The following is a 22,329-nucleotide window of genomic DNA, read 5'->3' as shown; positions in this document are numbered from 1 at the left end:
CCGGGGTCCCCTGTTCCCTCCTGCCTGCTCCGAGATCGCATCCTCCCCTCCATTCCTCGCCAGCTGTCAGCGCTCTACCCTGGTATTGCCTCAACCCCCACTTTCCTCCGTCCCTGGGACTGTGGCCTTCTGCTGCCTCCTCTTCCGAAAGTGTTTATTATCGCCCATAGGCTCCCTTCTTTCAGCCCTTTCCCCCATTCAGATTTAGAGAATAAATGACTGATTGACGATAAGTGACTCCTAAGGGGGTGAGTAAGCGTCTCCCAAATAAAGAAAATAACCTGTCAGGAAGTGAGCGAGAGTCTACACATGGCCATGAAAAGTTAATTTGCTTTATTAAGATGAGAAGCCTTCCACCTATTATTATTATCAAACAGTGCTAAGTAAGCCCTTGCCCACGTAGTATAAAATCCCCAGTCTAATTTGTTAGATTCTGCATAGTTCCTCAGAATTTCCTACGTTTCTCCTATTGAAAGGGTGTGTGTTTTGTGTTTATTGGTTTCTTCATATTTCCAGTCTGAAGCGCCTTTGGCTTTGTAGTACAGTGCTGTCACTTTGTGCTATACTGGAATGGTGATTTTTATCCCTCTAAATAAGCTCCTCCCCCTTTTTTCAATTTGGAAGATATCAAGTCAAAACTATGAATATTTACTCTGCTAATCACTAGTGCTGCATATCAAATAAGGTTGGTGGTCTCTGCCTTCTAGGATCTTATAGTTTGTTGGGACAAATAAAGAGCTCCTGGATAGTATTATTGAGAGATGTGTGTGTGTGTGTGTGTGTGTGTGTGTGTGTATGTATGTGTATATATGGCACTAGGGGACACTTCCTCGAAGTAGTAGTTAGGTGAATAAGAGAGAGGTAATAGCATGCACAGAGGAAGGGAGGCCTGAAATGGCATGATATTTAGAGAACTAAGAGAAGCTGAATGGCTGAAGAGGAGGATCTGAGGGGGATGGTGGGGGGATGAGACTGTAAAGGTGATAAGGAGCTCCATCATGAGAAGCCTTGTGAAAGTAATAGATGTAGTAGGTGGCTCTCAAAGACTTGAAGCAGAGAAATGACATAGTCAGATTTGTCTCAGTGTAATCAACAAAAGTTTTGAATACCTATTATGTGTTTTGGCAGCAATGTAGAGGAGAGATAGGAAACAGGAAAATGGGTTGAGAGATTTCCAATAATCCATGCAGGAAGTGATGTGAGCTTGAATTAAAATAATCTCAGCAGGACTTGAGAGGAAGAGCTGGATTAGAAAGATATTAAGGAGGTACAATCTGCAGGATTTAGTGAAGATCTGGTGAAGGGGGTGTAGCTGGTGAGCGAGAGGGAGTTGAGGATGCCTTTGGCTTTTAGCTTGGGCCAGGGTATATGACGAGAGAGAATGAAGGAGGTAGGTATTGGACCTTTTGCATTTTAAGTGTTTGTGGTGTGTCCAAGTGGGGGTGTCCAGTCAAACACTAGATGAAGTCTAAAACTTTGTAAAGATCCCTGGGCCAGAGATATTAATTTGGGACTTACCCACAAAAGTGTCAGTTCAGTCTCAAGGATTGTGTATGTAGTGAAATGAACTGAGTAGTGAAGATGTAACCTTGGAGGAGCACTGAAGTTTAAGAGTCAAGTAGAGGTTAATGGGAAGAAGACTGAGAAAGAGTAACAGGAGGAAAATGAGTTGAGAGTAATGCCACAGGAGCCAAGGGAGGAGAGAGTTTGATGAAAGGGAAGAGTGGTCAGCAGTTGCAAATGCAGCAGAGGTCAGCTAAGATAAGGATAGAAAAGTGCTTGGTTTGGGCAAGGTGGAGGTGACTGGGACCTTAGGACAGTTTTGGTGGAATGGTGGGGGCAGACAGCATATTTATAAGATACTGAAGAGTTAAAAAATGAAGTTGAAGAGGAAGAAGGGCACAGATGTTAGCTCAGAGCCAATCTTCCTCAGCAAAAAAATAAAAGAAGTAGTAGTTGACTACTGCAAGGAGCCATGTTGTGAAGATAGTAGGTATAGGACTGTAGACAGGGATGTAGAGAAAAAGAATACATTTTCTCTATCCCACAGCTACTCCCCTGGTCCAGATCACCATCTTCTCTCATCTGGGCAATGGCACCAGTCTTCTAACAGATCTTGCTTCCACTCTTGGTTTTTTATAATTAGTTCCCAAAATCAGAGTGAGCTTTTAATGACAATTTAGATCATAACGTTCCCCTCTTTATAAGCCTCTATGGCTTTCAATTGCACTTAATATAAAATCCCAAGTTCTTACATGGTTTACAAGGCCCTTGAGACCCTGCCTCCTGCCACTTCTTGCACCTCACGCTCCTCTCCCCTTATTTTCTATGCTTCCAGCACACTTTGTTGCTGTTGAACCAGCCAAGCTCATTTGTGCCTGGGGCCTTTGCCCTTGCGCTTGTCTCTGCCTTGGATGCTGTATGCGGATCTGTGTGTGCTAGCTGCATCTTGTTCAAGTCTCAGCTCAAATGTCAACATCTCAAGGAGGCCTTTTCTGACCATCTAATCTAAAAGAGTCACTCCTACCCCCTTGACAGCATTTGCTACTCTCAATCATATCATCTTGTTTATTTTCATCACTCTATACTGTCCAAGATGGTAATCTCTAGCCACATCTGGCTGTTGAGCCCTTGAAATGTGGCAAGTGCCACTGAGGAACTGAATTTTTAATTTTATTTAATTTAAATTTAAATAGCCAAATGTGGCTAGTGGCTACCATATTATATGGCACAGTCATAGATGCTAAAATTTAGGCATGTACAGAATGAATACGTGTCCCAGGTCACAGTGAAGGGTAGCCTTAGGATATAAACTCAATCCAGGCAGTTGGGGATACAATCATACTCCAGACATCTAGATTAATTTGTAATATGCCTATAGGTTTGAAAATATTGTTTAATTTATTACCCTTTTAAATCAAATTGTTAGGTTTATATATGTTGGTATTATTGTGGCTACCATCAATTCAAGAAGAAAGTAAGTGGAAAAGGAACCTCTTAACCAGTGAGCCCCTGTGTCAAACCTATATTTCACAGTTAAAATGAATATGTGAAATGGAGTTTTTATTTGGACATAAAAATCAACAAAACAGCTTGTCCTACTGTAGATAGTTTACTTGGAATTCTTGGAATGACCAGGGCTATGGGTTTCAGCAATTACTCCAAGCCATCTTTTACAAAACATCAGGTTTTGTAAAGAGCTCTTCCTTTAAGAAAACCCGAACCTTAACTTTTGTGAGGGTGAAAATTTACAGAGTAAAAATGAAATGCAGAGCAAGTAAATAGGACCTGCCTTAAACTGCTGATGGTGTTTGGCTTTGCTTCTTCACTTTATTTATTAGTGTTATAGATGATTATTGGGAAGCAGAAATCATGAGATCATTTATTTTCCTAGCTTATATAGTTTTAATTTCTTATCGTAGCTCATCTCTAGGAGATATGTAAAACCAAAGAAAGAAACCTCAGTTTCTTGTCATGAATTATTTGTCCTAGGTAAGTGATAATTTTGAAGGTTTATCAGTTGGTTTAATAAATTATTTATTTTAATGTGGACGGCTGCCATAGTGATGCTTGGTACCTGGGCACCAGAACTCAGTGCTACAGTCTTCTATATTTGAATTGTCAGAGAATAAAAATGTGACTTTATATTACTTTGTTCTTCAATTATAAAATGAGCCTGTCTTCTGTTGCTTTAAAGGAGATCTTGAACCCTGCTGTTTCCCAATGTTTACATTAGTGAGAACTGTTAATAATTGTTTCTACTCAATCAGATGCTATCTATTTCAACAAAGTTTGGTCTTATGCTTTGAAATTTCAGAGATGGTAATAGTATGAGTCCCCACTTAACCTACAGTGACATAATTTCCAGTGAGACTTGATTTCTAGACTAGAGCTTTCTGATGTTTATAATTGAGTTGGGCAAAAAAAAAATACATGTACAAAGAGGGAGAATCAGAATATTTGGAGGTAATTTGGGTATTATTGTGAATCTCTTTAATTTGCTTAACAGTAAAATAATTTTCTGTTGACATACTAAAAAGATAGACCAGCTTTCCTTCTTACCAGAAAGATAGAAGATAAAGCATGCAGGAAATTACCTTGGAGTCATCAATTAAAGTCATGGTGTTTTGTCTTTTTTTTTTTTGCTGAGGAAGATTCGCCCTGAGCTAACTTCCGTTGCCGATCTTCCTCTTTTTGCTTGTGGAAGATTTGCGCTGTGCTAACATCTGTGCCAGTCTTCTATTTTTTTGTATGTGGATCTCTGCCACAGCATGACCACCAATGAGTGGTGTAGGTCCACGCCCGGGATCTGAAACTGGACCCCCAAAGCAGAGCGTACCAAACTTAACCACTAGGCCACGGGACCAGCCCCTGAAGTCGTGCTTTTATACAATCACTGAGAAAAGTGTGCTTCTTAGGATAACCTAAAATTATGGAATCACTTTGCATGATGGGATATTACACAGGTTATAAAATACCAATTTTTTATACTTAGTGAAAATGCTTTTACTTGTTTGAGATCATACTGGGGAGAGAGAAGTAATCTGAAAGTAGAACATTTCTAGGAATTTCAGAAAATTTATAGATTTATTGGGTTTCATTAGCTATTTAAAATTGGAAGAGGATCCTACAGATAAAATTTTATCAGTGAGGAAATTTAGACATGAGTAGTCTATTTCCTTTATTCAGCCAATGTTTATTGAGCACCTACTATGTACTAAGCACAAAGCAGTCTTAAAGGTAAATAAAATAAGTCCCTCTCTTCAAGGAGCTTTCAGTCAATAAAAGAGATAAGTATGTAAAAGGAGTGTTAGAGCGTTTTTGCTATAATTTGGCACATGACAGTTGGAGAATGAAGGAGAGTTGGTTCATTCTATTTAGGGGACTTGGGAAAGTCTTCATAGAGGAACTGTCGTTTTCACCAAATCTTACTAGTTTAATAGATGTCCATCAGGTGGAGAGAAAATGGTCAGGCAAGGGATGTGAAACAGCATGGGGTTCAGAAAGCTGCAAATAGTAAATTGTGGGCGAGTGGGGTGTGGTAAGGGGTGAAGCGGGAGAGATCGGCAGAGGAGGTTAGATTTTATGCAGTAACAGGGTCTTCAGATGGAAGTAAGAGTGCCTTGGGATTACATGGAAATTTGCTAAGGGTTACTTGGGAACAGATAGTTGTAAGTAAATCAGTTTCCAGATATGCCTGTGAAAGTGCCGACTTTTCCACCCTACCTTCTCTCACTTCACTAAATAAAGGCTCACCTCTCACACTTTCCAAATGTAATTATAGTAAGTTGCTCCAAGGTGTTAAAAAACCTCCCCTTTAATCAAGGCACTATAAACTCCTCCATCCATCTCATCAAGAGATTTCTAACTAATTTTTTCTATTTATGTTTAATAATTATTTATCAAAATTTGTGATTGTGTATGTTGTTTTTTTCAGTTATCTGCTTCTTATAATAATTGGAAAAAGTCAAGTAAGAAGAAAAATTTTAATGCTTAGAGCCATATGATCACAGGAAAACTATTTCTTCTCAATTCATATCCCTTTTTGTGGAGAAATTATTGGACTGATAATAAAAATCTATTACATTAGAAGAGCATTCTGTGGAGGAAATGGAATGGAAATAAGAATTTAAGGAGAAAAAAGCACTTATAAAATTACTGTTAGAGAAGATCATCATTTTTTTTAATGGATGTTGGTGGGTATCATTTTCCTAGAGTATTTAGAATCCACTGAATAAACTTAAAAATATGATATGAATTTATATTAAATGTCCATGTTTATAGTACATCAGAAATTACATCTTTTGTGCAAGGGATGCATACTATAGAAAAACTCTTTTGGGGTTTATATAAGCAAAAAGTTTGAAGACTTTCTCCTATAGGGCTCATTCTTTCCCAACCTTTTTGGTTTTTTGCATCATAGCATACAGAAAAAATGAGACATGGACTCTGAGTAGTGAAAACAATTTTGAAAAAGTTGGAGGACTCATACTTGCTGATTTCAAAACATATTGCAAAGCTACAGTAATCAAAATCATGTGGTACTGGCATAAAGACAGACGAATAGACCAGTAGAATAGAATAGAGAGTGCAGAAATAAACCCTTACATTTATGGTCAAATGATCTTTGACAAGGGTGCCAAGACCAGTCAATGGGGAAAGGACAATTTCTTCAACAAATGGAGTTGGGAAAACTGCATATCCATGTACAAAAGAATGAAATTGAACCCTTATCTTACACTGTATGCAAAAATTAACTCAAAATGGATTCAAGACCTAATTATAAGACCTAAAACTATAAAACTCTTAGAAGAAAACATAGGGGGAAAACTTCATGACATTGGACTTGGCAATGAGTTCTTGGATATAACACCAAAAGCACAGGCAACAAAAGCAAAAATAGGCAAATGGGAATCAAAGGATGTAATCAACAGAGTGAAAAGGCAACCTATGGAATGGGAGAAAATATTTGCAAATCAAATATCTGATAAAGGCTTAGTATTCACATATATAAAGAACTCCCACAGCTCAACCACAAAATAATCAAATAACCCAATTAAAAACTGGGCAAAGGCCTTTAGTAGACATTTTTTCAAAGATATATAAATGGCCAATAAGCATATGAAAAGATGCTCAATGTCTCTAATCATAAGAGAAATGCAAATCAAAACCACAATGAGATACCACCTTACACCCTCTAGGATGGCTACTATCAGAAAACCCCAGAAAATAACAACTATTGGCAAGGATGTGGAGAAATTGAAACTCTGAACACTGTTAGTGGGATTGTAAAATGGGGCAACTGCCATGGAAAAGAGTATGGAGTTCCTCAAAAAAATAAAAAAAAAACAGAATTACCATATGATCCAACAATCCCACTTCTGGGTATATATCCAAAAGAATTGAAAGCAGTGTCTCAAAGAGATGTTTGCACAGCCATGTTCATAGCAACACAAGCCAAGGGGTAGAAGCAACCCAAATGTCCATTGATGGATGGATGGATAAACAAGATGGGGTGTACACATGCAGTGCAATATTACTCAGCCTTAAAAAAGAAGGAAATCAGGGCCGGCCCCGTGGCTTAGCGGTTAAGTGCTCGCGCTCCGCGGCTGGCGGCCTGGGTTCGGATCCTGGGCGCGCACCGACACACTGCTTCTCCAGCCATGCTGAGGCCGCGTCCCACATACAGCAACTAGAAGGATGTGCAACTATGACATACAACTATCTACTGGGGCTTTGGGGGGAAAATAAATAAATAAATAAAATCTTAAAAAAAAAAAAAAAAAGAAGGAAATCATATCACATGCTACAACATGAATGAACCTTGAGGTAATATGCTATGTGAAATATCAGTCAGTCACAAAAAGAAAAATACTGGATGGTTCCACTTATATGAGCTATCTAAAGTAGTTTAATTCGTAGAAACAAGAAGTAGAATGATGGTTACTAGGAGCTGGGGGGATGGAGAAAAGGGGACTTGTTTAATGGATATAGAGTTTCAGATTTGCAAGATGAAAAAGTTCTAGAGATCTGTTTCACAACAATGTGAATATACTTAACACTACTGAACTGTACACTTAAAAATGGTTAAGATGGTAACTTTTATGTTTTTTTAAGTGTAATAAAAAAATGTATATTAGTATGGTAATAAAGAAATAGGTCATAAAAATAAATAAAGCTGCTCATGGTAGAAAGTGACCTACCAGAGGTTCCAGTAGCCCCAGGCCCTACCTGGATGTCTTGAGAGCTGAGAAGATCAGTATCTTGGCTCACCTGTATAACTATTTGCAGTTTACTGGGAATCAGTGCTATCGGCAGAGGGTAGCCATTAATTGTTTTAAGCAGAAGTATAGCATTTCGAGATCTGAGTTGTAGACACACGGATTTGGTTGCTGTGAAAAGGATAGGTTGGGTAGTTCAAAACTAGAGATAGGTGACCATTCGGGAGATGTTTGTAGAAATCCAGATCAGGGCCTTCAGAAGTAAAGACAGGACTAAGGCAGTAGCAATGGTGACGGAGTTTGAAACTTGCTAGATTTAGCAATAGCTAAAAGGAATTTGAGCTGAGAAATGGGATAACCAAGCTAATAATTTGGAGATGTTTCTTTGTCAGCAAAGAAGAGAATGGTTGGGAGTAGTAGGGGAAGGTGGAAGTAGAATGACCAGTTAGGCCGCTGTTGCAGTATTCCAAAAGGGGAGGTAATCTTTTCCTTAGATTGGTATTCCTCAGATGTTATTTGATAGTCTGCACAGTGACAATCCTGGAATTATAAACAGCAAGTATTTTTTGAGTGACTACTATGCTAACACCATTTGAGACCATTAAGACCCTCAGTGAACCTTCCTCATAGAAAGGCATCCTTGAAACCCTTAAGTGTCTGCCATCCCGATATTCCTCCTTTGAAAAAAAGACCAGAAACAGTCCCTTGAATATAGATCACTTTTCTTTGTACCATGGGAGCCTAGGTCTCACATATGAATTCCCCAGAAGAGAATCAGGTCAGGAGAGAGATAATTACCCATTATCACATTGTTCTTTTTCTTAAGTATATGAAATGAGACATGACATAAGTTTATTAAATCACACACCTTCTGGCTACTCATATCCCACCTTCCTGATGTTAAAACTTTAGTGCTGTGCTGTCCAATATGGTAGCCACTAGCCCCGTGTGGCTATTTAAATTTAAATTAATAGAAATTAAATAAACATAAAAATTCAGTTCCTCAGTTGTACTAGCTACGTTTCAAATTCTCAGTGGCCACATGTGCCTAGTGTCTACCTTATTGGACAGCACAGATATAGAACACTTCCATCATTACAGAAAATTCTGTTGTAAAGTTTCACCTTGGTGAGAATCCTTCCAGACTTTCTGCTTAGGCAATAAACACACAGACACACACACACACACACACACACACACTCACATATGCTGCTTGGGTATTTTATTTCTCTATTTTTAATTTTATATCATCTCATTTTTATAAAATGTATATACTGGAACTTTTTTTGGTTTACGTAATTATATAATGTCACCATCTTTTCAAGTCTGTATATATAACTCTAGCGTTTTTTCTAATGGCTGCACAGTATTCCAGTGAAGACTCTAGCAGTCTATATTTAACCATTGCCCTATCAATGAGCATTTAGGTTATTTCTGATAGTTTTGCTATAAGAAAATGCTCTGGTAAGCATCCTTATACGTGTCTTTACGTATGATGCTAGTATTTCTGTATGTAAATTTCTGGGGTTGGAATTTATGAATAATAGAAATTCACATTTTAAATGTTGGTCAGTTTCCAAATTACTCTAAAAATTGGTCAGGTTCATGCCTATCCATGGTAAACAGAAGTGCCTAGTTACACACATATTTATCATCGTTCTATGTTATCAGTTTCTTTAACTTTTGCTCTTCTGATAAATGAAAAATGATTCTTATGTGATATTAAGGCTATCAGACTTTATCTGTATTTTTTTAAAAGTGTGAGTAATGGGCCGGCCCCGTGGCTTAGCGGTTAAGTGCGCGCGCTCCACTGCTGGTGGCCCGGGTTCGGATCCCAGGCGAGCATCGACGCACCGCTTCTCCAGCCATGCTGAGGCCGTGTCCCATATACAGCAACTAGAAGGATGTGCAGCTATGACATACAACTATCTACTGGGGCTTTGGGGGGAAAATAAATAAATAAATAAAATTATAAAAAAAAAAAAAAGTGTGAGTAATAGCAAGATTAAGCTGGTACTGGAAGAATTTAGTTTAAATATAAGGCAAGTTTTCTCATAGGGACAATAGTTGAATATTAGAATGGGTTAAGTAAAGAAGATGTCAAATTGGCTTCTTTAGAATATGCAAAAATTAGCTTTAACTAACAGTATTTACATGCCTTCACCCACATTTCATAATGGCACACCCTCCCTCACCTTATTGGGTATGCTTGTCTTTTTCTGTAGCTTTGGATATAGTAAATCAATAACATATAAGTATAAATATAATGTACTATATTCTAATATATACTAATAGTATGAATTATATTCAATAACTTTGGATATAATAAATCAATAACATAAATGTGAAGTTGTAGGAAACAATTATAAAAGATGTATAAGTTCTTTCTAATATACATAATATATTATTGCCCTTAGTGACTTCCTTTGAAAAACAAACTGAAAAGAAAGGAGAATAGGGCATATTAAATTTCTTCAAGTCTATAGATTTTTTTGTTTTCTTGTTGTCATTTTTGTTAAGGTGAGTCCAAAAATTTCTTAGGTTTTTGGGCAAAAGGAGCATGTTTATTTTTATAAACATTTTAGAGCAAGAGGATACACTTGATTTCTGCTTTAAGATATTTTCAGTTCTGTCATATTGTGAATTGACTATCAGAACATATTTTCTTTTTATGTGATATAGGAGGTCACTTATTTGACAACAACAGTCATGAGAATTCTAGAACTGAAAGGGACCTTAAAGATCTAGTCTGATTTAATCATGGTGTTTTCAAAGAAATAAACCCTTTTCGTTGAAAATAGGTTGGCCTCCTCATTTTAGATTGCTACATATTTTTATGTGCTGAAAGGAATATGCTAATATGAAGTGTATTTTTCTCATTTTCCATTTCCCTAGAAATAGAAAAAGGTTAATAATTCTGAGGCATAGGAAATTAAGAAGCAGCTTCTCTATTCTTTAGTGTTTTTTTACTTTATATTGCTATAATGCTTTCCTTGCCTTGGCCAAGAAGAGGCACCTAAAATTTCTTGAACTCCCTGAATTATTTACAAATCATAGGTTCTAAAGGTTCTTGCTCTTTATAGAAACAAGTACATTATCCCTGTTTTTTTTTTTTTGTCTCAGAAGAATGGAAATGAATTTGCTTCTGTGCTAATAAGATCTTTTATTAGACCATGGAGATTAAATTAAGTTTTCCTTTTCCTAACGTTTAATGATTTTAGTTTCTCATTTAGTTTCTGATCTTGACGTACTCATATTGGAAAAACCAAATGCTGTCAAATTAATTGCCCACTTCTAGAATTCAATTTCCTTTCTAGCTTCAGGTTCTTGTTAAATGAAAAACATACACTCTGTTTATGAGGACAGACTGTTCAGAAGCAAATCAGAATAATGTATTTTTGGAATGAAATAGAGCTATGGAAAGCAGAAGTTGAATTTCTTATTTAAGCTGTTGTTGGTAGAATAATTCATTCATTGGAAATACTCATAAAAAGACATCTACAGTTTTTTTCATGATTGAATTAAAATGTGTTTTCTCTATGGTTTGAAGGTTTCAATGACTATATCATTTATCAAGTGAGAGACTAAACAGTTTTTTTTATACCAATATAATCTATTCTCTTCAGGGAGAAAATTCTCTCCAGAGGGAATTGTATTTATAGTTTACATTTTGAAGTCATTAGTTTTATTCATTCAGGCAAAACGTTTAACTTGGTAAGGGTAAGAACACAGGTGTATGCTTATGTTACCAGTTATGCTAGACAGTTCAGAATATCCTCTTCAGTGACGAGTATAAAAAAGCTAAAGATTGAAAAGTCGAGTTACTAATCAATGAGGAAATAGTTGCTTTTCGTTACTATTATTTATAACTTCATCTTGCTTTGCTTGTTTTTATTTCTCTCCATATCATATAAGTTGGTTGGAGATCAGCCTGTGAATTTTATTTATATAGAGAGCAAGCATGATTCAACAGGTGATATGAAACAGAAGTGAAGGATAATTTCAGCAAACAAGGTGGATTAACAAAGTATTTTAAGCTGGCAAACTTCTTGAAAGACTTGAATCATCAATACAGTTCTTGATTTTCCATAAAGTTTAAGGAAAAAGGGCTAAGAATGTAAAACAAATAGATTTTAAAGGAAGCTCACCCCTCAAGAAAGATTTACCTCCCTACTCCCCTACCTTGCCAAATGAAAGATTCAAAACTAAGCAGACATGTCTCATACTGGAAATACCATCTTTTCGGTAGGTTGTACAGGAAATTAGGTTGGAAAGCCCAGTTAAAATGTGAACTTTTGAAATATTTTGCTTACAGCTGGATGCTGTCCTGATGTAGTACAGTTGTAAAATGATTGCTTTAGGAGCAACATCTGGCATGTGGATCATAGCATGAAAGTAACAAGACAAGGGAGGCATTCTCATGACCTATTTTTAAATTTTTCCAATAAGCGATATTTGCTATTTTTTAGCTGTTTTTAGTATAACCTGTTTTATTCACTATTGGCAAAAAGAATATTTCCATAATAGAGTACAGACGCAATTTGAGAATGATGTGGATGTTCTTTTTTTTTTTTTTCCCTTGAAAATGATACGCTGTTTATTGGGGAACTCAATGTCTTTTGTAATTATTTTTTCTAGCCTACCAAAGAATTAGGTTGTTGCAAGTCACACTTGAGTGAGCATATTGGTTTTCCATTACTGGTACAGGATCTTTCGTTAGTAATGATACAAGTGTTGTTTTGAAATGTTGAATGTACATTGTGTGTGTGTGTGTGTGTATGAAATACAAAGGTCCATTAATCCATTTCAGGTCATCTACTTTGAGCTATATGTCTAGAGGATCTTTTCTTACATAATCAAATTCTGCCACTTAGACTTGAATTAGAACAAAACTACTTTATTTTTCCCATTACTTCTTAATCAAAACTAAAGCTAGGAATTGGTGCTTTTTAATTATTTTGTCTCACTAATTAAAATGGGATGGAATAGAAGAGAATTATCAATATTCTAATTTTACACACATAAAAAAATTATTTGAAAAAAATGATTTTGATCCAGGATATAAAGTTTATTAAAAAGTTTTATTGTTTTGTATTTCTCTGAAATGCAAAGGCTTTACAATCAACAACTGACTTGTTCACTATATTTAAAAATATTAATTCAAATCCTGCTGCTTTTGTGGGGCTATATGGGGAAGTGTTTGGGTAAGAAGGTCATTTTCAAAGACTTTATATTCATTCAGCAAATATTTATTAAGTACTTATGATGTTCTTGAAAATATTTATATATGTATATGTGTATAAGTGTTTGCACACACACAGTGTACACATTCCCTGCCCTCCAAGGCTTAATAGTTAGTTGTATCAACAAGATGTACGTTTATAGTAAATCAGACAAGTTAACAATGCAACAAATGACCCAAAGCAGTTTATAATTTAGTTCTGAAAGAAAAATACAGTCAAATCCTGTGGTTTCACAAGAGAGAAAGATCATTGGTGGCTGCAAGGAGACTTCATAAAGAATTAATCTGAGGGGCTGGCTTTATGGTGTAGTGGTTAAGTTGGCACACTCCGCTTCAGTGGTGCTTCAGTGGCCCAGGGTTCATGGGTTTGGATCCCGGGCGCGGACCTACACACCGCTTATCAAGCCTTGCTGTGGCAGGCATCCCACATATAAAGTAGAGGAAGATGGGCACGGATGTTAGCCCAGGGCCAATCTTCCTCAGCAAAAAGAGGAGGATTGGCAACAGATGTTAGCTCAGGGCTAATCTTCCTCACACACACACAAAAAATATTAATCTGAGTCCTGGAGGAGAAGTTGGATTTGGAGAGGTAGACACAAATGGGAATGCGTTTTAGTTGATGAATATGGGATGGACGAAGGCAGAGAGTAAGAATGAGGTGTGAAGATGTGTTTGCAGAATGATAATTTTAAGAGCCATTGAGGGTGTCTGTGTGCCAAGCACCATTCCTAGTGCTTTGCATATATTAACTAACAACCATATGAGCTAGATACAGTTATTAACTCCATTTTGTAAAAGAGGAAGCTGAGAGAGTAAGAGAATAAATAAATTGCCCAAGGTCATATAACTTTTTAGGGGTAAACTGGGTATCCAACCCAGGCAACCTGACACCAGAGACTTAATAGTTGTTCTAGACCTGTGCTGTCTCATCTGTAGCCACTAGCCACACATGTGCTGTTGAGCTCTTGAAATGTGGCTAGTCCAAACTGAGATGTGCTCTGAGTATAAAATACACATCAGATTTTGAAGACTTAGTATAAAAAAAAAAAACAGTGTGAAATATCTCATGAATAATTTAACATTGATTGCATATTGAAATAATATTTTGGCTATTTTATGTTAAGTAAAATATTAAAATTAATTTCACCTGTTTCTACTTTTTAAATGTGGCTACTAGGAAATTTAAAATTGCATAGTGGCTTGCTTTATATTTTTATTGGATAGTGCTGCTAAAGACTGCTCACCAGTGAGGAGTCTCACTGGAGTGCAAAAATGGAAAGAAGAGTGATGTCAGGCAAAGGAAAACAGGATATTTAAGATCAGATTAGACTGGCATTGAAGTTATCCTTGAAGCTAGAGTTCCTCAGAGCATGTGATCCATAGATGATCTGCCTTGGATTTGCGAGTTGGGGCCAACCCTGAAACCAGTCGTCCTTAATTCACTATTTTAATCTCTTCCATGCAGAGATTTTAAGGACACCTAGGGATGGAAACCTGCAGAAAAGGCTGTAACTCTGGTTTTAAAAGGCAATGAATGTGAATGCCGTTTTCTTAATTTTCTGATCAATTTTGTTGAATTGACTTCAGCAAAATAAAGGTCACAGGCGGTTGATAACAGTGTCATTTAAAGAATTGCTTCTTGAAGATTGGGTAGTTCCTACTTATTTATTTAATAAATGGGAAAAAAAACACTTAAAATTACCTTATAATTTATAGTCTAGCCTTTGACTGAAATGAGTGCCACTTAGCTCGTTAAGCAAATTAGGTAAATGCCAGTGGCTGTGTGATCTGGTGATTTGTGGGGTGTTTGGAATTTTTACACTGGACCCTGACCACCCTAAAGAAGTTGTCTTTGTTCTAAATGCACTTTGTTAAACTGATGTACGTCCTCAGTTATAGCAGAGCTTGGGACTTTCAAATTACCTTGGCCTATGGGAGATTTTGGTCTCTTCATTCTGAGACAATTTGGTGAAGTATTTTTAGCTTTTCTTCATAGTAATTGATAATAAAAAGTAAATTAGTCTTATTTTGTCATGAGTACATAGAATTTATAGACCTTAAGGTCTTATAGTAGTGTTCCATATTGACATTAAACGGTGCACAGTTCTCAAATATATGTTAAACACATTGCTTTGGTTATGCACAACCTTGATCAATTATCAATTAAAAAACACTGATAATGATATTGATTGAAAAACACCATCCTTCATAGAAAAGTTACCGGAAGGGGCTGGCCCAGTAGCATAGTGGTTAAGTTCATGTGCTCTGCTTCAGTGGCCTGGGGTTGGTGGGTTCGGATCCTGAATGAGAGCCTATACACCGCTCATTAAGCCATGCTGTGGCGCCATCCCACATACAAAATAGAGGAAGATTGCCACAGATGTTAGCTCAGGGCCAATCTTCCTCAAGCAAAAAAAAGAAAGTTACCAGAAGGAATGAATATTAGACATTCATCAGCTATTTTTTTAATATAAACTTTTTTTTCATAGTTTGAAGGCATAAGAAATAACCTTGGTAAAGTGCTGAGATTCCAACTCTTTTTAACAGCTGACAATAGCTGTCAAAGAGCAACCTGCAAAACAGTATCAAATGATTTTCAACAGAAGTCAAGAGGCTGCAAAAATTACATCACTGTTACTTAGTAGAAATAGCCACAAGGGTAGAGCTCAGTTTGCAAATGTTTCTCTCTTTTTTAAAAAATATTTCTCATTTCTAAGTTGACTAGAGTTTGGAATGCTTTTTCTTATTATATTATAAATAGACTTAGGATTCTAGACCAATCTTCAAAAACATCTTTAACCAACCTGAGTAATAGTTCTGTTTCGCCTTCTTTTAACCTCTGTCTGTACCATGATTTCTTTGGAAAATGTATTCCTGTGATAGTGGAAGAAGCCTGATTAAATTCTCTTTCCCTCTTTAATAGAAGCTCCCCAGTCAGGGGCCTTGAGAAATGGGTAAACCGTCATGAACACAAATATCTTGTATAAAGAAAATATTTCTCAAGGTCTTTCTCTTCCTGAATGTTTTGAGTTGTGACATAAAGAGATATTGGGTCTCTGCAGGGGCAGGAAATCCAGATTGCTGCTGTCTTCTGTTTGATGCTATGAGTCATTTGTGAATTGAGTCAGGTACTTTTTATACCAATATGAAAGAGAAACAACACATTTTTTTTACAGTTTTGTACAGCATTCAATGGAAGGCTTGTTTGCTTTTGTGTGTCCAGCACTTAACACAGTGCCCAACACATAAAAGATGCTGTGTTTGTTGAATGAATGAATGAATGATTAGCTGACCTTCATGAAGCTCTTTAAATTCCACATGGTCTTTCTGAGATTGTGGTAATTTGATAAATACGTTATTTTTGCAGCAGTTTTAAAATTGAATCGTGAACTTTAGAGTAATAAGCTTGTCTAGGTACTTTGCTTTCTTGTATAAGAGATGGTGCATTTTCTAAAAGTTTAAATGGGATGGCCTAATTGCCATCAGCCCCCAGTAAGGCGGTTGTTTTTGGCGCATTGGAAAAATTAGCAGAAAAAAGAGATTGCCTAACTGAATTAGCTTGCCAAAGAACAAACTGTAATTTTCCAAGTTACAAAACAATCTCCAAATCTCAATATCAAGGGGATGTTTCTATTTTAAAATGATAAGTATTCTCTTTTGGCCTTAACTGTAAGCCCCACTGTTTCCCAATCTTATCCTCCTTCATAATCCTTCGGAGGAGTAAGTACAGCAGAATACTTGGGAGTGTGGGCTTTGGAACTCAGGCCGACCTGAATTCAAACCCCACTCCCCACTTAATCCTTTGACATTGGTCAAGCTATGTAAACTCAGCAGTCTGTTTTTCTTATTGTAAAGGGGGATTATAAAGGGTCCTTGTCACACTTAAGTGAATTAATGTCTGTAAAGCACTTAGGCAGATAGAAATGCTGGATACATGTTAGCTGTTGTTATGTGATAACTCCCATATGTGCATCACATCTTTTTGCCTCTTTGCCTTTGCCCACGTTGACCTTTTTTTCAAGTATATTTGAAGTTCAAGTTGTTGCCACTTTTTAGTTTCAGATGCCTCCTCACTGTATTTTTTCATCTCTCTCACTGTCTCATCGAGTTTGCACAGTAGGTGATCCCAGCACCCACCCTGTATTATCGTCACATGTCTGTCTCTCCTACATGAGATCACAAGCTGTTTAAGGACAGGAGTATGTTTGTGTTTTTCTCCGTTCCCGCTACAGGGTTTGGCACATGGTATTTAACAGGGAGGGCATTTGTTAAATTGCTTAATTGATGTGTATATGGAAATCTTCTATAAGTTGTGCAGTGTTAATCAAATGGTAGTACTAGTTCAGGACTTTATATATATACCTAGCAATATTTTATTTATATTTTGTAGTATTTTAATGGCTAAATCTTGGTGACAAGCGTTGAGAACTTACTATGTCAGGCACCGAGGACTTTGGTATGCTATCTGATTTAAATCCTTGCAACAACCCTACTAGGTGGAGGTACTATTGTTTTCCATGCTTTTATGATAAGAGAACTAAAGCTTAAAGGTATGGGGTCACTTGTTCTAGATCACAGAGCTGGTAAGTGCTGGATCCAGGATATGAACCTGGGTAATCTGATTCTGGGGCCTAAACTTATAATTATGCAACTTTCTGCTCTGTTCACATTTTATTTGAACTTTATCTGTTTTTTAATTTAATTTGAGGTAATATATATGAAGTATCTAATGTTTATCTCAGAGTAGTTGCTCAAAAAATGATAGTTTTATTCCTTCTCTTCTGATGTGATATCGTAAGAGATAAATTCAAAGATAATTATATAAAAACAAGTAACAGGGGAGGTGTAAGGGATCTTACTCTCCAAACCTATCTGGGAGTTTTAATTCCTTGTTGCAGTGTTTGTTGAATGTCTTATTTTAATCTGAGAGAATGTTCTCCTGTGTAAGAAGTCAGAGTATCAGAAAAGGATGGAGAATAGTAGATCTGTCTTGTTTTAAAATTCAGTTTTCTTTTTCATTGATAACCTTGTTTTATTAGAAAACAATTCACTTTTTAAGGCATCTATGTGAAATTTTAGGTGCGTTTTTTTGTCACTATGTATATTTGTCTAATGTCTTAAGTAACAAATATTTGTCATTTTAAGATTTTTTTAAAGTCACCTTTGCAGTTTGATTTAAATGTGGATAAACTCGATGTCCAGTATCTTAAGATCCAGGTAATTTGTACAATTTTACTGTTACATAGACTCGGAAATTCAGGTCAGATGTTTCCTGAATATTATTAAATATAGCAAAATCCTGATATAGTATAGTGTACCATTGTTTTCTTCCTTAATATCAACATTATATAATATATATTTATATAATACTTAGTATATATCAGTGTTCTGATATGTTTAGAGAAAATGTTTTTAAAATATTCTAAGCTCTTTGTTTCATGTAAATGCTTTTCATCTTTTTTAAAATAGGTAAATCAACAAACTGGGAAGATGATGGTTGGGGAGCATGGGAAGAAACGGAACCCCAAGAACCTGTAAGTCTTTCTAAATGTATGCATGCCTTTTGATAGTGGCATTTTCCTTTTGTAATGATGTTGACGTATTTCAACATTAAAATCTTTGTCAAGAACATTTTTGTGCTTACTTATAGTACTTAAGTAGGTACGTGTTCTTAAAGATTTAGTGGCTTTATAGCTCAGTGGGCTAAATGGAGAATAGTTATTTTAGGATTCTTTTTCCTTCATTAGTTATTCTTTTAGACTTTTTCACTTATTCATTCAACATATATTTCTTTTTTTTTTTTTTTAATTTTATTTATTTATTGTTTTTCCCCCAAAGCCCCAGTAGATAGTTGTATGTCATAGCTGCACATCCTTCCAGTTGCTGTATGTGGGACGCGGCCTCAACATGGCTGGAGAAGCGGTGCGTCAGTGCGCGCCCGGGATCTGAACCCGGGCAGCCAGCAGCGGAGTGCGTGCGCTTAACCACTAAGCCACAGGGCCGGCCCATCAACATATATTTCTTAAGTGCCCACATATCCTAGGCGTTTTTTCTAGGTGCTGGGAATACACAGCAATGAGCAAGAGAGACAAAGTGCCTGTACGTGTTAGTGTATTTTCACCTCTGAGTAATAGAAAATCTAACCTAAACTGGCTTAAATAACAAGGACATTCATTAGCTCACAAGAAGGAAGTCAAAGATAGTGTGGACTCCTGGGTTGGTTGATCATGCGATTCAACTGTTTCATCAAGGACTCCAGTTCTTTCCTTCTGTTTACTCTGCATACACGGTGTTGACTTCATCCTAAAGCTTGTTCCTCTGACAAATGTGGTGTGGCAGCCTTTTTTCTTCATTTCATCACCAGAGGGAGAAAAAGACTGAGGCTTTCCATGACTCTTTTAGGAGTGGGGAACAACTTTCACAGAAGCCTCTAGCAAACCTTGCCTTATATTTTCTCGGCCAGAATTGGGCCAGATACTCATTTCCAAACTAGTCATTGGCAAAGGATATGAGATTTCCCTTGGTCAATTATACCATTCCCTGGAGTTGAAGGATAAAATGGGCAGCTTCTCATGAGGCCCGTGGCTGCACAGGGGAGGAGTTGATACCTGAACAAAATCAAGATTTTTTGGGAGGATGAGGAAGAGTAGCCCTGAGCAAACATCTGTTGCCCATCTTCCTCTTTTTGCTGAGGAAGATTAGCCCTGAGCTAGCATCTGTGCCAGTCTTCCTCTCCTTCGTATGTGGGTCGCCACCACAGCATGGCCGACAAGTGGTGTAGGTCCGTGCCCAGAATCCGAACCCGAAAACACGGGCCGCCAAAGCGGAGCACGTGAACTTAACCACTATGCCACAGGGGCAACCCCCACAATCGAGATTTTTTATGAAGAAAGAATGAACATATATAGTGGATAGATTTTCACATCCCTGTTCCCAGCAGCTTACACTCTAATGGGGAGAAATAATTTTTTTTTAAATGACAGATGAAAAGTATCAGACGGTGGTAATAGTTAACACGGAGAATTCAAATGGTGATGTGATAGCAAGTGATCAAGTGACTGTTGAAGATTGAGTGGTCTAGGAAGGCTTTTCAGAGGATGTAATATTTAAGCTCAGGTCTGAAAGACAATAGGGAGTCAGCGAGGTGAAGATCTGGCGAAGATCATTGCAAGCCAGGGCAGCAGCTCATGGAATGGGCTTGGAGTTTGAAGGAACATAAAGAAGGCCAGTATGGCTTGGCAGGACTGGGACAGCTACAAGATGGGTTTAGAGAAGTAAGCAGGCCTGATCTAAGGCTTTGTGAATTTGGAGCTTATTCTAAGTGCAATAGGAAACCACACTTACCTGATTTCTCATTTTTAAAGTCTGTGTTGGCTGCTGTTTGGAATAGGTTGAAGTAAGGAGCAAAAGTAGAAGCAGGGAGACCCATTAGGAGGCTCTTGTAGTAGTTTAGTTGAGAAACGATGGTGGCTTGCATTAAGTTGGAATTAGTGAAAATGAGAAGTTGATGGATTCAGGATAAGTTTAGAGATAATGTTAAAACTTTCCTGTGAGTTAGTTGTGAGGGATGAGGAGAAAAAGAAAAATTCACAAATGATCTGGAGTGTAGTGTGGAATAGATAAAAACATAATTGATAAGATGTTGATATTCCCTAAAGCTGAGTAATAGGTCCCATTCTCTTTATTTTTGTCGGTGTTTTAAAATATCCATAATATGGGCCGGCCCTGTGGCTTGGTGGTTAAGTGCGCGCGCTGCGATGCTGGCGGCCCGGGTTCGGATCCCGGGTGCGCATCGAGGCACCACTTCTCCGTTCATCCTGAGGCCGAGTCCCACATACAGCAACTAGAAGGATGTGCAGCTACGACAAACAACTATCCACTGGAGCTTTGGGGGGGGGAAAAATAAAATAAATAAAAAAATCTTTAAAAAAAAAAAAAATAAATAAAATAAAATAAAATATCCATAATAAAAAGTTTTTTTTAAAAAACCCTCCCAGCTATTTGGCTTGAGCAAGTGGGTGGGTGGTGTGTCATTTACTGAGTTGGGGAAGACTGAAAGAATAGGTCTGGAGGAGAATGAAAGAGCACTGTGTTATAAAAAGCAGAGCGTGCTAATAGAATAGAGATTTATGGAGAAGCTCCAAGCCGGGATTAAGAACAGGAAACCATTTCAGAAGACCTCAAGGAGAATGGGGGTGTGTTGGCTAGGATGTAATGCAGCTCAAGGAACTTGGTTATCCTGTCACCTCAGCAAACAAATACCCGTCCCTTGCTACTCTAGTGCTGTGTCAACGAGGAGACCCACCTCTACTCTGCCTGTGTTTTTACTAAGACTGACTGGCTTCTGCTTACTCATGATTTAGACTGTTTCATGGATTTACTTACGTCTTTTGTTTGTGATTGTCTTTGATTCTTTCACCTCTTTGTCTCACACTCAGAGCTCATACGAGGATTTTGCTGAGTCTGTTTATCACCATCCAATATAGGATATTTGTAAGAGGGGACATAGTATTTATACCAGACCACTTCATGGGACATCCGCCAGCCCATTAATGCTGCCCTCTGGTCAGGCGTCCGTCAGCAGTCTAGTTAGCTATGGCAAGAATGAGGAGGGGAGGGAAGGGAGAGGAGGGGTGTGTGTAAAAAAAGGTTGGAGACCCTGCATGACTCTACGTAAGCAAACCTCTTGGGAGGGGATGTGCTTTGAAAATTTCTCAGACGGGGTAGTGTAACTGGCAGCTACCTTGTGTGTGGTGTTGGGTACAGTTACTCTTAGTATTTGTTTTCTAGAATCATATAGCTAAGTAACTATTTTGAGTCATACAACAAGGTCCCAAGTAAGTTTGAGGTTTTCTGGAATAAACCTCACAGACGTTGCATGTTAAAGGGGACATGTGCATTCATAATCTCAGAGGAGGTTCCTCTAGGGAGGTTCGTCTGGTTCTTCTGGGACCTCCTCTGATAGACAGGTATTATTAAATGTATAAAATAGTGCTGGTGCTGAGTTATGGTATTTATTTACAGACCCAGAAGCCCGCATCTTAGAGAATCCACTGGTACATAGTTAGTTCTTTCGGGAATGGATTTTTACTTGTGAATGATGTAGTTTGGGATCTGTGTATGAGGCTAGTTTTCCTTACAAATATCTGCTACATCTTTCCTGATAGCATTAAGGGGGTTAGTTTACTGAGGATGTGTCGTAGACCTGCTTTTTGGCTCATCTAACAATGCGCCTTCCTTAAGCGTACACTCCCCTGTGGCGTTATAACCTAACGTGGTAGAAATGACTGCCATGACACGCTGGTGTCTGAGAAGCAAGCAGGCCTGAAGTAAGACTTTGTGAATTTGGAGTCTATTCTAAATGTG

General features: G+C 37.4%; 1 protein-coding gene across 3 annotated transcripts in view; it reads left to right on the top strand.

Annotated features, from left to right (window-relative positions):
* RAB3GAP2 (RAB3 GTPase activating non-catalytic protein subunit 2) overlaps window positions 1–22,329 on the top strand; it is a 106,565-nt gene that overhangs the window by 488 nt on the left and 83,748 nt on the right. For 2 of the 3 annotated variants that reach the window (XM_087424365.1, XM_004439668.3), the window contains exon 2: window positions 18,433–18,497. In XM_087424365.1, the coding sequence (XP_087280491.1) occupies window positions 18,433–18,497 (65 nt within the window). Of the gene's footprint in view, window positions 1–5,437; window positions 5,697–18,432; window positions 18,498–22,329 lie in introns of all 3 variants that reach the window. The other variant, XM_087424366.1, reaches the window with a different exon arrangement.

The sequence above is a fragment of the Ceratotherium simum genome, chromosome 36 (assembly GCF_057802395.1).
Source record: "Ceratotherium simum simum isolate JZ-2026a chromosome 36, ASM5780239v1, whole genome shotgun sequence".
Classification (NCBI taxonomy): domain Eukaryota; kingdom Metazoa; phylum Chordata; class Mammalia; order Perissodactyla; family Rhinocerotidae; genus Ceratotherium; species Ceratotherium simum.
The sequence above is the reverse complement of the archived record's forward strand: the minus strand, read 5'-3'. Positions and strand labels throughout refer to the sequence as shown.